We start from the raw sequence: 15,073 nt of genomic DNA, 5'->3' as shown, positions 1-15,073 counted from the left end.
TGTTCTGCTGGATGGACCCATGTTCCCCACATGGAGACTTCACTTGATTTCAGTGGGGCTACACATAGGTGCGGAGCTACCTAGGCAGAACAACTTGCAGTTCTGGGGTGGTAGGAATACATAATGTTGTGGTAGAAGATATTCTACATTCCAAATTCTTTGTATATTAAGCAATACTTTATTTTAGTTGAATAAAAATAATCAAGTAGGAACCTGAATATATCTGATGAATCATACAGCAAATAGGACAGCTACAGCCAGGAATTGCATGCAGGGCTGTTGGTAGGAACTAAAAATCTAGGTCAGAGAGTTGTCACAGATAATAGAGTCCCCCTGAGAAGAGTTTAGGAAACAGCAACACTCTAGAGATACTGTACTATGCAGTTGTCTTTAATATTCTTCAGAAATGTGTGACTCTATCTGATTTAAATGTAACAGACAGAAAGAATCAATATATGAATTTAAAATTAAAAGAAGAAGAGACATCTCTTATTATGCAGGGTTAATTAGATCTTTGCTGCTCAGTATGTTAGCTTTATAAAATGTTAAATCACCTTCATTTGGCAGCTACTTAACAGTAAAGTGACCTTAGAAAGATGACAACTTCTATAGAGGAGAAAGAACTCCAGGAGAGACTGAGAGAAGCAGCTGCTTTGGGAGATATTGGGGAGGTCCAAAGACTGGTGGAATTCGGAGTGAATGTCAACTCTCAAAATGAAATCAACGGCTGGTAAGCCTTTAACCAGAATGAATGAAGTGTATTTTTAAAGGCTAATAAAACTGACAATTTCAGATACTGTAAAGAACATTTTAAGAGCCTTTTATTCTTAGTTTGCTAATGGTATAGTGGACGTTATATATGTCTTGCATATGAAATATATTAATGCAAGGCTATCCAGTGTTGACCATTTGAATTCTGAGTGTAATTTAAATGTCCTATCTAAACCCATTGCCTAATCCTCCCTCACTAGAGATGCTTTAAAATTATTCTAAAAGGAGGAAGTAATGGTATTGTTGATAATTGCTGTTCTGGGCTTACATTATTTTGTTTCAAAAGTTTTGATTCTTGGTCTCTGATTTTCTATCAGTTCAATGTGTTGCCACCTTCTATTCTGTTACTTATACTCATGGGATTAGGAAAGCTGGCTGCACAAACACAGCACAGTAAAATAACATTCGGAAGGTAAACCTCAGACCTGCCACGCTCGCTCATTTTGAGTTACTTTTAAGGCAACTTTTAAAATAACTTCCTGTTATGAGAAAAGATCTTGCAGTGTGTTTCAGTGAGATACGTAAAATCTCACAGATTTTTTTTGTTTTGACATCTCATTCAAATACCACTTGACAACCCTAAATCCTGAAACTCTTCTATAATGAACCATACCCACACCAATCATAAAAAATGTTGTTTTTTAAAACTCTTTTAAACATGATTTTAACAATTCAGGCATTCTTGAAGATTGTTTTACCTGGATTAGATTCGGTTTATATCTTTATGTGAATTACTGTGCTATGCTTACATAAGTGAAAATAGAAAGTATGAAATAGAAAGGACAATAAACTGGAATTTTAAAAACTAAGGGCCTGATTTTCAGAAGTGCCAAGTTCCCACGACAGCTGTTACAGTCAGTGGGAGCTGTGGCTGTTCAGCACTTGTGAAAATCAGGCCTTATATGATTTGCTTTCTTTTTTTCTTAAAGAGTAGAATTAGGTAGTGATTTTTCTTCCATTTCACTTTCTCATTATTTCCATATGCATAATAAACTGCTGCTCATTATCAAATCAGTTTGTTCAAAAAACTGGCATTAAGACAACAAACCAAAACCTGGCATAAAATACATTTTTTAAAAATTGCTTCTTGTTCTGTACTTTGGCTATAATTGTGTCTTCCATATTCTTTGAGTCTGTGTGCAGAAGCTGCATCTCTGGAATGGGTCTTGTGTATAGGTCTGATTCTGAGAAGTGCTGAATACTTGCAGCTGCTATTGACATAAATGGGATTTGTGGGTGTGCAGTACCTCTCTGTATTAGACTACATTAAATCCTCGTGAAATGGTCAGAATGAAACCCTAAATTAGGCCAGAGTTGCTGAGGTTTACATACAATTGGAGCAAATAGTGGTTGCAATTGTGCACCGAGAACCATGTGGCTGTATTCGTGCATTCGTGCAGAGTTCTGATCTTGTCATTGGGGCTCAACATGGCACTAGAGTGTATCTGTGCAGTTCTCAATACAGGCTCATGATTTAAAGTGGAAGCTGTGGGAATCTAAGCATTTACATCAAACATCTCCTTAGTACCTGAAGCTTTTAGATTGTACCTATTTTTTGGCCCAAACCCACAAGGCCTGGTGACTTGGCAGAATTTTACTTCTGAACTCCAAGTGACATGCAGGAGGATTGAATTCAAAGATTTTGCACCAAGTCCAAAGAAACAAAACAGCGAGGGCTTCACAGACCTCTTCTCAGATGCCATGGGATTTTTGTTGTAAATAATATAGGAGTTCTTTCTGTTGAGTTCTAACAATTATTTCAGCACACTTAAAAATAGTGGCTTTTACCTCAAATGCATAGTCCAGTCATGGACTACACAGTACTTTACTGTAACTATCATATCTTATGGCATTGTCTCCAGCTGAAAGCAGATGATTTGCAGTTAAATTCTTATGAAAAGAAGGAAGTTATGGTGGGGGACATATCTTAGTCTTATCCAACTATCTTGAAAACTCCTGTCTGTGCTGCTCTTATGTTTTTCCATCTTGTACCCTTTTAGGGCAACCCCCCAAACAATAGTATATTAAGACATTATGGATATGAAGTTAAGCACACAAAATCAGGAAATTTTAAAACGATGGTCCTTGCCTTGTAATACACATATCTATGTAACTTTTATGATTCTTTACATTAAATATATATATTGAGGCATACCTCTAACAACATATGCTTAACATTGGTGCTATGGTAATACAAATAATAGTAATAATAATTAATAATGTAGATACAAGGGAGCTGATTCACAGACACTTGTTGTGCAACCTCCTCTTTCTGGCTTATCCATTGGGCTTTTTGATTGTTTGTTTTTTTAAAAATGCCAGGTAATTCACAACCCTAACTCAGACACCTTTATAGGAAAGCAGCAGCTGTTCAATGCAGCAGGGATGGAGTGATTAAAATTAAAGGTCCAGATCCCCAAAACTCTGCCTTTGAAAACATGACTGCTTCTTTCTAGATCTCTAAAAGGGAGCTGAGCTCTTTTGAAAATCTTGTCCCAATTGTGGATGGTGAGCATTTTTGAAAATCTGGCTCTTAACATTTCAGATGCAGACGTATTCCTATTGCAAACAACACTGTAACATTTTGATTTTCACTCTTGGAATTTTTGTACAGAAACTAATTTCTGTACAGGAGTTCCATTTCTAAGTGAGTTATCCATCAATTTAATCACATTTCTGTCTGAAATTTGTTCATTTATCTACGGCTGTTACAAGTAGCTCCTAAAATTACTACAAATAAAAGAGATTAAAGGGGGGAAATTCTCTATTTCATTTTCAGTTTACATTGTGCATTTGACATCACTTTATGTTTAGTCATCTTTGACTGTTGTTTTTCTGGGACTTTGAAACAGCAGTAGGATAGAAAATGTTTGAAAAATGGGAAACTAGTAGAAAATTACTAAAATTGGCAAGTGATAAGTATAGTACTAGCAACTGTCTTTAACACAATTTTGAATTTAAAAAATATTTAAAATAGATGAACCGCCTCAGGAACAAAAACTTCAGAATATTGTGTGGTTTTATAAAATATACACCAAAGATAACCAAATGATAATTAAGACAGGCCCTAACTTGCTTCTATATAACCTTTGATAGGGACTAATTTTTGATATAATTAAAAAAAAAAACATGTTTGTTTTAACAGCTGTTATTTCTCCTAAAAAGAAACATCACAAAGCACATCTGAATGACAAGTGATAATTGATAAACACTCATCAAGAGAGGTAGTGTGGGCTAATGGACAGGCAATGGGCTGGGAGACAAGAAATCAAGGTTTTGTTCCTGGCACTACGACTGCTTGTGACCTTGTGCAACTCATTTCACCCCTCTGGGTTTCCATTTCTCTTCCCGTCCTTTGTTTGTCTTTTCTGTTTAGATTGTAAACCTTTTGAGGGAGAGACCTTTTGTCTCCTATTATGTGTATGTATATTGTCTAGCGCAGTCGGGCCCCAGTGTCATCTGGGGACACTAGGCACTACTGTGACACACACACACACACACACACACACACTATTATTATCGCGGTGGGTTTTTTAATCCGGGCCCCAATTCTACACAACAGCACTTACTACAGTTAATAATCTTATTGCTTTGTATTCTGTGGGGCTTCTTCCACAAAGAAATACTAAACCCAGTGATAAAAATTTGCATAATTAGGCCCTTTGTTTCTTGCCGGACAGTCTTAATCATACTGGCATATAAAACAAGCAAGATTCTGTGTGTACTTTGCTTTCTCTTGCTTTAATTAGTCTGATTCTCACATGCATGCATGAGGTTTTATAACTACCATACTATTTCCTCCCATCAGCCCCTTCTTCAGGAGTAAACAAAACCAACCGACCAAACAAAAAAAATCAACAACTGCAAAAACTCTTGATGTGTCATAGGTGGTGCTGTTGGGCAAAACACAACGTATTCTAAAGTTTAAAGTTAGACAGGTGTGACCACACCTTTTCCTTAACAAACAAATGCTTCCTGGAGCAGGTCTTTGGACTGAAGTGAATCTTTTTAATCACACAAGTTTTCTAAGAGACTTTACACCACTTCTTTCTCACTCTGCTTGTATGTAACTCTAAACATCCTTTCCTCTCCTTTCTATTAGTCTGGAAAAGGATTAAGGGTTTTCATGCAGTTTAAAGAACAGCATTGGGAAGGGTGGTGGAGAAACAGCACTAGAAAATCATTGAAACTAGGGTACTGCTCTTAAGCTGTGAGGTAGTGCTTTGAGGGGAAAATGGGATGGCCATACAGTTTTTGCATATTATAACATGCAGACACATTGTAAACTCTTATAAACACCAGGGAGACTGACCCGCCCCTACATTTCTTCAGGGGATCAACTCTGGGGATTCCTCTAAAGAACCACCACCATCGGGGGAAATGTGCCTTTTGCCTAAACCAAAACTACAGACCTTCTTTGTGAGTGAATTCTTTCCTTCACCAAAATCTCTGTCTGTATGAAGTAGGGGTACGTTTTTTGGAATATATTTTTTTCTCCCTTGCCAGTATCTGAGAATTTCTTTCTTGCGATCGTTATCTTGACACATCTTATATTCCTTACTAGGGGTTTTGCCTGGGTAAGGACTGCAGGATCAGGATCTGACTCCAGTTGTCTTATTCACTATCTTTGTAAAGCCACTAGGACTACAGTTTATATGAAAGTTGTGATAGGGAAAAGTGTTGAAATTGATCCACTAAAAAAGTTAGGGTTCTACAAAGTTATTTATTGGCAATTTACCAGTGTTTATGTCAGTGTGATAATTTGGTGAAAACCAGTGTAATACGAAAGCTCAATTCTTCTTTTGGTTGTAAGGTACCTCAAAATGTCCTGGTGAGGAGTTATCTCAGAAAATAAAAATGATTCTCGTCAACTCTGTTTTGAGATTTAATCAAATTGAAATTAGTTTGGTTCTCTGAAGATCTTTGCTCAGGAACTAGTCTGTTTCATTTTGGTTGGTGTGGTGAACAGAAAAAAATTCTTGTTTATTTCGATTAACAAAATTAAACATTCTATGAATTTAAATTATCACTTGAAATATGGATCTATTGTTAAGCTTATAATATATTCGGTCATCTTCTTTTGAAAAACAAATGTAAAAAGATGCAGAAGGTGACATATTCTTGAAATTAGTTTTTTAGCTTTTAAAAGCTAAAAGGTGAGAGATTTAGTTAAACTTTAAACAGAAACCATCTGCTGTTGTCAAAAATAGTAACGGTGGTGGTAAAAGCATTACTGCAGGGAAAGGCTAACAGCAGGTGTCACTGCAGACTACAAGAAATTTTCAAGGAATATATCTCAGCTTGATAATGCTAATCTTCTCTGTATCATTCCAATTTTAGTATATGTGCTAAATGAATGTTGTTCTTTTTTGGGAAAGCTAGGCCCTGACTTTTTTATACACAGCGGGTAGGAATAAAATTCATCTCCTGTAGCATGGTTATTTCATATAGCACCAACATTTTCCTTGTGCAGGACTTGTTTGCACTGGGCATGCAAACGGAACCATACTCAAGTGGTGTCTTATCTGATAGAGTCTGGTGCTGATAAGGAGATTCTCACAAGTAAAGGAGAAACGCCAGCCCAGTTAACCTCAAAGAGAGAGATTAGGAAAACATTGGGAGGTAAGTTGATTAGTTAATATCAAAACTTTGAAGACTCCAGTAATGATCTATTTTAATAATTATGGTCCTGCTCTGTTGTGCTTTTGGGTGGGTGCTGAATCTGTATTTAAAAGCTTACAATTCTGTGGCAGTAATTCCCATTTGGCCTTCAGAGTCTTTACTGAGAAAGAAACCACAACTTCAGGAATGTTGGTTCAGCGGGGCTTTTATGGTGACTTTTTTTTTTGTATGTGGAAGGGAAAAAAGCTTAATTTTGACAAATGAAAATGTCACAGAATTTGTTTACTACAAAATTTGCGGCTTGATACATATTTTCAAATGGAAATAAGGAGAGGGAAATCTTACTAATATATATAAAGCCTTTAGAGTATATGACTGATAATTCCATAAAATATCAGGAAGCTTATTTAAGGGGTTAACTGCATTGATCTCAATTGAAGATTGTATCTTATTCCATAAAAGTATAGTGATAGAGTAGCAACCCTAAGGGATCCATTAGTATATTGTGCTTGTAACTATCAAAGTAGCAATGTTGCTACTAAAGATGAGAATTAGTTTGAAGCCTATTCAGAATCTTTGAGTTTCTCCTACCTTTTGCACCCCTTTCTGTTTGATTTCTGCCTTTGTTAATATCTATCTACAGTTGAGTCAGTAGTTCTTTCAGTTCTAAAGATACTGTATACTCCCCCCCACACACACACTCTTGGTATTCACAGCAAACCTCAAAATCTACTGCCCTCCATTTATTCCTCTGGTTTATGCCCATTATGAAGACAATGAAGTTATGCCAGCTGATAATATGGCACAAAATATTGGCCACAGGACATTTTTCTTAAAAGATGGCAGATTCTATATCAGTCCAAGTGTTTGGGGGAAAGTAGAGGTGTTTGTGGAATATCCTAGTCACATAAGCTTTGTTTTTATGGAACCCCTTAGCACAGTTATGTGAACTATACATAGAGCTTTAGAGCTCTTTCTTTGGTCTTGTATCCTCTGTGTGGGTGTGTGTAAACAGTCTGAGTCTAAAAACCACAATGTACTAGGACAATTTTAGTTCTCCTTAACTAGTCATAACTAACTTTATTCACTGGACTTTTTTTTCTTTCCTCTATAGTGGAAGAGGATGAACTTGCAGATTTGAAGCAAGACTCAGACTTGCCAATTGTCCCGGATTATTTGGCTAATCCACCTTTCCCTTATGTTTATAACACAATGAGTAACAGCATTCCAGACCCTTCCACTGGCTCGCTGAATGGAAGCTTCCCCGTATCCTTAGAATTGCAAGCTGTAGATTATCCCATTTCATTACCTCGAGTCAAAGCATGCGCTTCTGCAACATCACAACATGAAAATGTTGCTTCTGCAGTGGCTGATAATGAAGATATGTTGACATCACCCGGAGCCTGTACCATGCCAGAATGCCCGAAGCCTGTAGTCCAGAATGGTCCCATTCACCAGGCATCTGTGCCTCAGAGCAGAAGTTTCCCTTCTCCAGCTGCATCAAAACAGCCTGTATCTCAGCAACAGAATGGCTCATGTCTGGGGCCTATGCCAACATTTCAGCCATTTTTCTTCCCTGGAGCTTTCCCATTTAATATGCAAGGTAACATTAAATTATGATTACAAATTTTAAAAATTAATGCTACTATTATTTTTTTGCTCTGTTCTTCCTGGATGCTGTCGTGTTGGAGAATGAAAATAGACTAGTCAGTGGTTTCAGAGTGGTAGCCGTGTTAGTCTGTATCAGCAAAAAGAACGAGGAGTACTTGTGGCACCTTAGAGACTAACAAATTTATGTATCAGAGGGGTAGCCGTGTTAGTCTGAATCTGTAAAAAGCAACAGAGGATACTTGCATCTGAAGAAGTGAGGTTCTTACCCACGAAAGCTTATGCTCCCAATACTTCTGTTAGTCTTAAAGGTGCCACAGGACCCTCTGTTGCTTTTAACAAATTTATTTGAGCATAAGCTTTTGTGGGCTAAACCCCACTTCATCGGATGCATGCTAGTCAATGTTATTCATGTCTATAGTGCTTCTCTAGTCTTTCACTTTCATGTTCTTATGCATGATTCCTTGTTTGTGTCACAGACATTTTAGGGCACGTTTAAAAAAATTGTATCCACTGGAATTTTTAATACAAATATCAGTGAAAACATTTCTTACTCATCTAAGGTTTTGTAAAAACATACAGATGCGAGGGTAGTCTAACACCATAACTGTGGTACAGAACTCTAGACTCAAATACAAAACACAGGCCTATGTCCAATTAATTTGAGGGGGAAGCTTTGGTATCTCAACCTGTTCGGGGAGCTGACCACTTAATGTACATAGAGGAAGTATTATTTATCATTCCTGGGGGTAATTATATTATATATATTTAGTAAAACCACCCCATCAGTTCAGTGTAGCCAGTTCTGGAATTGCAGTTAAAAGGTCCAGACTTCTCTTTGAATGGGAGCTGTGAGAAGATCCATATGAATTTTAATGTGCGATCACCAATAACAGAGCACTGAGTTATGCAGTATTGGATTGCTCAGAAAATTGGTAATAGAAGATAAAAATGTTGCCAGCTGAAATCCAGTTCAGAGCAGTAGGAAGTGGGTTTTTTACCCACGAAAGCTTATGCCCAAATAAATTTTTTTAGTCTTTAAGGTGACACCGGACTCCTCATTGTTCAGAGCAGTAGTAACTCAATTAGATTATAAGTAATATTGTCCGTATTTGATTATTACTATGGGTGTATATTGGCCTATATAAAATAAATGTGACTATCGCAGATAAGTTCCTAATGGGACTCCACAGAAACAGCTACAAGTGGCACTTTTGCTGTAGCTTCTCTGTGAAGGAATGAGAAACATGGAGACTGAGCTACATCCTCACCTCTAGCCGTTGTCCTTTCAGACTAAGGCTGTGAGAAGTTGATGGGTTATGTGGAAGCTTACATGGCCACTGCCTGTGCTGTTCTTGTCCTGAATAGGATTTCAGTCTCCAGAGCTCAGAATCCAGCTCTTTTCACCTACATTCACATTAAATAAAACTAAATCAAAAATAATGAATGAAATGATTTTAGGATAACATTTTGAGATTTATTAGTATTACTGATGGAATGAAGTCACATTTATTTTTTTCCAGTTCTTATTTGGATGATCATGCATACTTATAAGTAATAGGTATTAATATCTGTATGTATATGTTTTACTAGAACTGGTGCTTAAGGTGAGAATTCAGAACCTTTCTCTTAGAGAGAATGACTTCATTGAAATTGAACTGGACAGACAAGAACTAACCTATAAGGAACTGCTCAGAGTGAGTTGCAGTGAACTGGGTGTTAATCCAGAACATGTAGAGAAGATCAGAAAATTACCAAATACGGTATTAAGAAAGGTAAGAACCTTCAGCTTTAAGCAAAAGTTATTTTTATTGCTGTTGTGGGCATCATTAAAAATGCATCATTCATCCCTCAAGCAACCTGCAATATTCCTTACATCTTTGAATATGAGATTTGGCATACTGCTATCGTTGCAAAGTGGCAAACGTCGTGTTTTTAATGATGTTTGTTGTCTTAGAGAAATACAGTAGATCCATAACCAGTAATGAGCTTTCTTATAATCCCCTGATCATGGAATAAGTGGGCTGTTATTGAATGTTTCAGGATCCATAGAAAAGGGATAAAACTTCTCAGTCAGATGCATACAAGACTGGTAGGAGGGCATCTGATGGTTGCATCAGCCAATCATGCATAGCTGTGGCATAGTTTGGGCCTGCAGCACTGAAGAAAGATGCAGAGGTTGGATGGAGGATAAGAGACTGTCCAAGGGGCTGGGACAAGGGAGGCACTTGGCTATAACTGTACTGTCAGTTACTTTACTGTTTAACATCATGTAAAAAGACATTAAGGAGCAGTCTTTGTATTTTATACACCTTTCTTCCTCCTTTCCCTCCATCCACAAGTTAGGTCTAGGGGACAGAGCAGAAGAGTGGAAATCATATCTGCATTCTGGTTCCCACTCTGACTCCTTGAGCAAGTCAATGAACTTTTATGTGCATCAAAATAAGAGGAGGATTGTAGTAGTTAGGTAATTCAGAGGGGTGTGGTGTTTGTAAAGCGCTTGGAGATCCTCAGATGAGACCCTAAATGCAAGATATTCAACTTTACAGAATTATCTAATTTTCCCTCTTGTCTTCCAATCTTCAGTTCATGTTTCCTAAACTAGAGGGCTGTTTTGACTGCAAAATCTCACAGATCCTGGGTCCTACAGTTAATGGTCCCCATCAGCATATTTCTCAGTTTGGGATTGATCCATGATCAACCCATGCACTCACTGATAACACTATATTGCAAATATTGTGTTGAATAGTATTCTTTCATATTGGGAGGTTAAAGTCAGATCATCAGCTATAGCTGAATTGCCTTGTTTTATTCACATTACCTTACTTCGGCGCTTTGAAAGACCTGCACTGATTTTAGCTATACAGGGCTTGTGAGGCACTGAGAACTGTGTGGCTAAATAAATCCTCAGCAACTCTTTAAACCTTTATTTATACTGGAATTTTTTTTTTTTGGAAATAAGCTCCTCTCTGTAAATTGTACAGTGGAACATCTTATTAAATGAGAGTGCTTTGGGCTGCCACCGTGTTTCCTATTTAATAAAATAAGCTCTAAACCCCTAACTTCTTGATGGCTTTCCTGCACTGGTATTCTGTACTGTGTGACTTTTATATTTCACTTTTAACTATGTTCAGAAATTCAGTGTAATAACATACCCCATGACGTACTGTCATGAATGGTTGAAAGGTTTATGATACTCAGGTGAGCCTTACTAATCTAATTAAATTTTAAACATTCCTTTTAAAAAGCAACTAAATTGTAGGGAAAATGTTTTGAGTTAGGTACAGTTTGTGCAGTCCTTACACAGGCAAATGTCCCATTGAAGGGAATGGGACTTGCCTGCATAATAAATGGAAGACTTGGACTTTTTGTATCTGTTTTCCTAGTTCACGAGTGACCCTTCCTTCACACACAAATCCTTAGCATGTTGTTGGCGTCAAATGGTGGAGCTAATCTGATTAGTGCTAGATTAACAGACTTCAGTGGACCGTACCTGCACCCAGTATAAGATGACATTCTGACTCTTTGAAAGATTCATTTTCTTGGGTTGCAAAGGAATAAGTAGTTCTAAAATATGCCAGCTAAGTTTGTTCAAAATGTCCTCTGTAAGAGTGTCGCTAATTCTTAGAGATTTTTGTCAGCAAAACTAGAGGACACTTGTTTTCTGAGATTACAAAAAAATTAAGTCTTAATGCTGTCTAGTTACAAAGTGTGGCCACTCAGGGGATCAGAGCCTGATTGCTTACTTACTGTTTGCGAGTGCCTTCGTTTACTCACTCTGACTTGAGTCAGCCAGGTCAGGAATGGGGTTGGTCGGAGTGCTGCTTGCTCCAGAAGAAGCTGGCTTCAGGGCCTCTTGGAGTGGAAGCATGGATCAATGTGAGAGTTTTTGATAGGTCAGGGAGGAAGAAAAAAGATTATTGGGGTAAGGGGTCCCAGAGGACCCTGTTCCAAGCTGTTTATAGATAGTATGCAATAGATCTTTAAAGCACATAATACAAGCTTTAATTCCACTAATCATTTTCATTGCCTGTCAATAATATTGAAGAACTCCCTTGAACTATAAATCTTCCCTTCATCTATTGGTAACCTTAATTTGTTGTACATTTGCTTGGCACATTAGTCTACGGTTGATACTGCACGTTGGAAACAAAAAGAATTAGACTTCCTGAAGAAGGATTCGGCCAAACCCAAATCACACAACAATGAAGCCAAACAGACTGATCACGAAGTGGTCAATTGAGCTTATTAAAATATTGTGCACTTGTCTGAGGATCTCACAGCCCATTTGTATACAGTTAGTTAACTCAGGGCTGGTCTACACTGGCATTTTACAGTGCTGCAACTTTCTCACTCAGGGGTATGAAAAAACACCCCCCTGAGCGCAGCAAGTTTCAGAGCTGTAAAGCACCAGTGTAGACAGTGCACCAGTGCTGGGAGCTATGTGGCAGTGCTTTAACTTTGCCAGTGTAGACTAGCCAGAGGCTCGCAGCACTCCGGTGAGAGGCAAGTTCTGCATCCATTTAACAGAGACAGAGAACAGTAAAATGATTTTCTCAGAGTTACACAATAGAAGAGCCAGAAGTCTCCAATTAGGAAACACCATACCACTTAAAATAACTACATTTTAAAAAAAGTATGAAATCTAAAGTAAATAGAATGCTAAAGTAATGCAACATGCAATAGGAGTGTCTGCCTTATAGCTAGATAAGCAAAATGGAGTCAAACTGCTGGGTAAATACTTGCCCCCTGCTAGCGTACATCTGTGTTTTTTCCTCCTTAAATCTGCAAAACTGAACTCCTGTGCAGTATTTATTGTGGATGCTACTAACGTACTGCATTTTTAAATTTATTTATTTAAGGACAAAGATGTTGCAAGACTTCAGGATTTCCAAGAACTGGAGCTGGTTCTAATAATCAATGACAATAACTTTCTGTTTAGAAATGCTGCATCTATATTGACTGAAAGGCCTTGTTACAACAATAAAGCATCAAAACTGACTTATTAACTGTTTAAAGCAGCATAAAACAAAATATTTGTATCTTGTGCTTTAAAGCAATGAACTTATAAGGGCTAATATCCTGAAAAATTCTATTTTATTACTTTTGAGATAAAGTTGACATGTCATGCACAGTTACAACCTACAGCTCATCTCAGACTAACTTGCTCTGATATGAAACTGTGCTTATGAAAAGAAAGCAATGGTAGAATTCTGAGTCTATTCATGTAGCACTCTGTTCCTTACACAACAGTAATCCCTGACTTCAAACACTGTAGAGTTAGAAGCTCTCAAGGAAAAGCTTAAATTGTTCTAATAATTGTTAGCTATAAAATAGCAGAAGCACTTATGCTGAAGGACAGAACATGAAACCCATTTAGTGTTTGAACCAAATTACTTAATGTGCACAGACATCCCACTGTCATTAATAGGAGATACATGCGTGAGGTGACAAGCAAACATACCCCTTGTTTAGGAGGAAAATGGAAGGATTTAAGTCTGTGGAAGAAGCACAAAACTCCATTTGTCTCGTTTAAGTATTAAGTTACTAATTAGATGTGGTTTCTTAAACCTCATTTATAAATATTTCTCAGGTTGAAGATAAAAAATTACAGTTGTTACCCAAATTGTAAATATACCATTGACCAAAATAGCTAGGGTTTTTTAAATCTCATGGCTGCTTCTCAACACACGGTATTGAAATGTTTGATAACAAAAGGTCCTCTTCCTCTCTCTCTCCTTCTCTCTTTTGTTGCTTTATGATCAAGAAGTTTCTCTACTGCTGCTTTAAAATGGCAGTTATTTTTCACTCCATGGACAAGTCAATGTGATTTCCACATGAGAAAGGAGCACAAATATTGCAGTTCCATTTTCCTCCAACTCATCCTTTCATGAACAGATCAATCCCTGAAACCGTAAATTTATTATGTAAAAAGGAAGCTAGTCAAATGCTTAGCATTTTAAAAACTGGGATGACATTTGAATCTTGGGATTTCTAGGCATTTTTTTTCTTTTTCAAAGACAACTATTTATGTTTCTTATTGCATGGTCACCTTTTCACATTCCTGCTAACTTAAATTCAGTGTTATGCTCCTCTGCTATGAAATCCTGGAATAAATACATTGGAAAACATTCAAGTTGAGTAATCTGTTAAGGATTTTTTTATCCAGTTTATTCACTTTTTTTTTAAAATTTACAAAACCATCCTCTTTAGCAGAAAGGACCTAATCTGTTAACCTAGCTATAGAAGTATGTACTGTACTGAGAATTAGATGGATGAAAGCTCTAGATAACAGGAGAACATAGTTGACTGCTGATTTGAACTCTCTCCACTATTAAGATTTTTTTCTTAGTGCCTTTCTTTTCCAAAGAACCTAACTTCCTAACTCTTAGTTAATTGGATTTAAGCACTACACATTAACTTAGGGTTTATAAAATGGATAATATCAGTAGAACAGACTGTAACAAGATAAGTCTCTTCTCATGGCATAAATGTTAAAGGAGAGATGCGGTGTAGTCTGATCCAGGGACAATCTGTTTCTTTTATACCAGCTTACTGATGTTGATCTAACCACTGTGATGGAAGTTTATATAGTAGAACAATTGCTCACCATATAATTACTGACCTGCATTCTTACTGACTGACAGAAGAGACCTATTTTAGGCTTTTGTCATTCAGAAGCCATTTTATCTGTAAAAGTACTGTCGTTTTTATGAATGAACTGGTATGCTTTACCAGTGAAAAGGTCAGCCATTGGATTGACTAAATTCATTTGGTATAGTGATTATATTACGCAGTTGCTGGTAGCTATCTATGCATTCAAAGGAATATTTTTATACTTATACCTTATGCAATTTATAACTGAGCATATTAGCTTTGCTAACTGAATTAATTGGATAACTGTATCATGTGAACATTATTGTGTCTGACCATCAAGGATTCATTATCTTTGTGCATTGCTACGTGAAAATGTTTAAGTATTATTTATGTATTAAATGACTTGCTTGGCTCTAGATTCTTGTTTCTATTGAACTTGTATTCTTTTTATAATTAATAAATTATTATTATGTTC

At 36.9% G+C, this 15,073-nt stretch overlaps 1 protein-coding gene across 1 annotated transcript; it reads left to right on the top strand.

Annotated features, from left to right (window-relative positions):
• The first annotated feature begins 335 nt into the window (after nt 1-335).
• Nucleotides 336-15,069, top strand: ANKRD40 (ankyrin repeat domain 40). Its single transcript, XM_034790422.1, has 5 exons — nt 336-730; nt 6,245-6,393; nt 7,508-7,996; nt 9,595-9,776; nt 12,864-15,069. The coding sequence occupies exons 1-5, from the start codon at nt 597-599 to the stop codon at nt 13,008-13,010; spliced, it is 1,101 nt and encodes a 366-aa protein (XP_034646313.1). The 5' UTR covers nt 336-596; the 3' UTR covers nt 13,011-15,069.
• Nucleotides 15,070-15,073: the final 4 nt, after the last annotated feature.

Source organism: Trachemys scripta, chromosome 14, assembly GCF_013100865.1.
Source record: "Trachemys scripta elegans isolate TJP31775 chromosome 14, CAS_Tse_1.0, whole genome shotgun sequence".
NCBI classification, from domain to species: Eukaryota; Metazoa; Chordata; order Testudines; family Emydidae; genus Trachemys; species Trachemys scripta.
The sequence above is the reverse complement of the archived record's forward strand: the minus strand, read 5'-3'. Positions and strand labels throughout refer to the sequence as shown.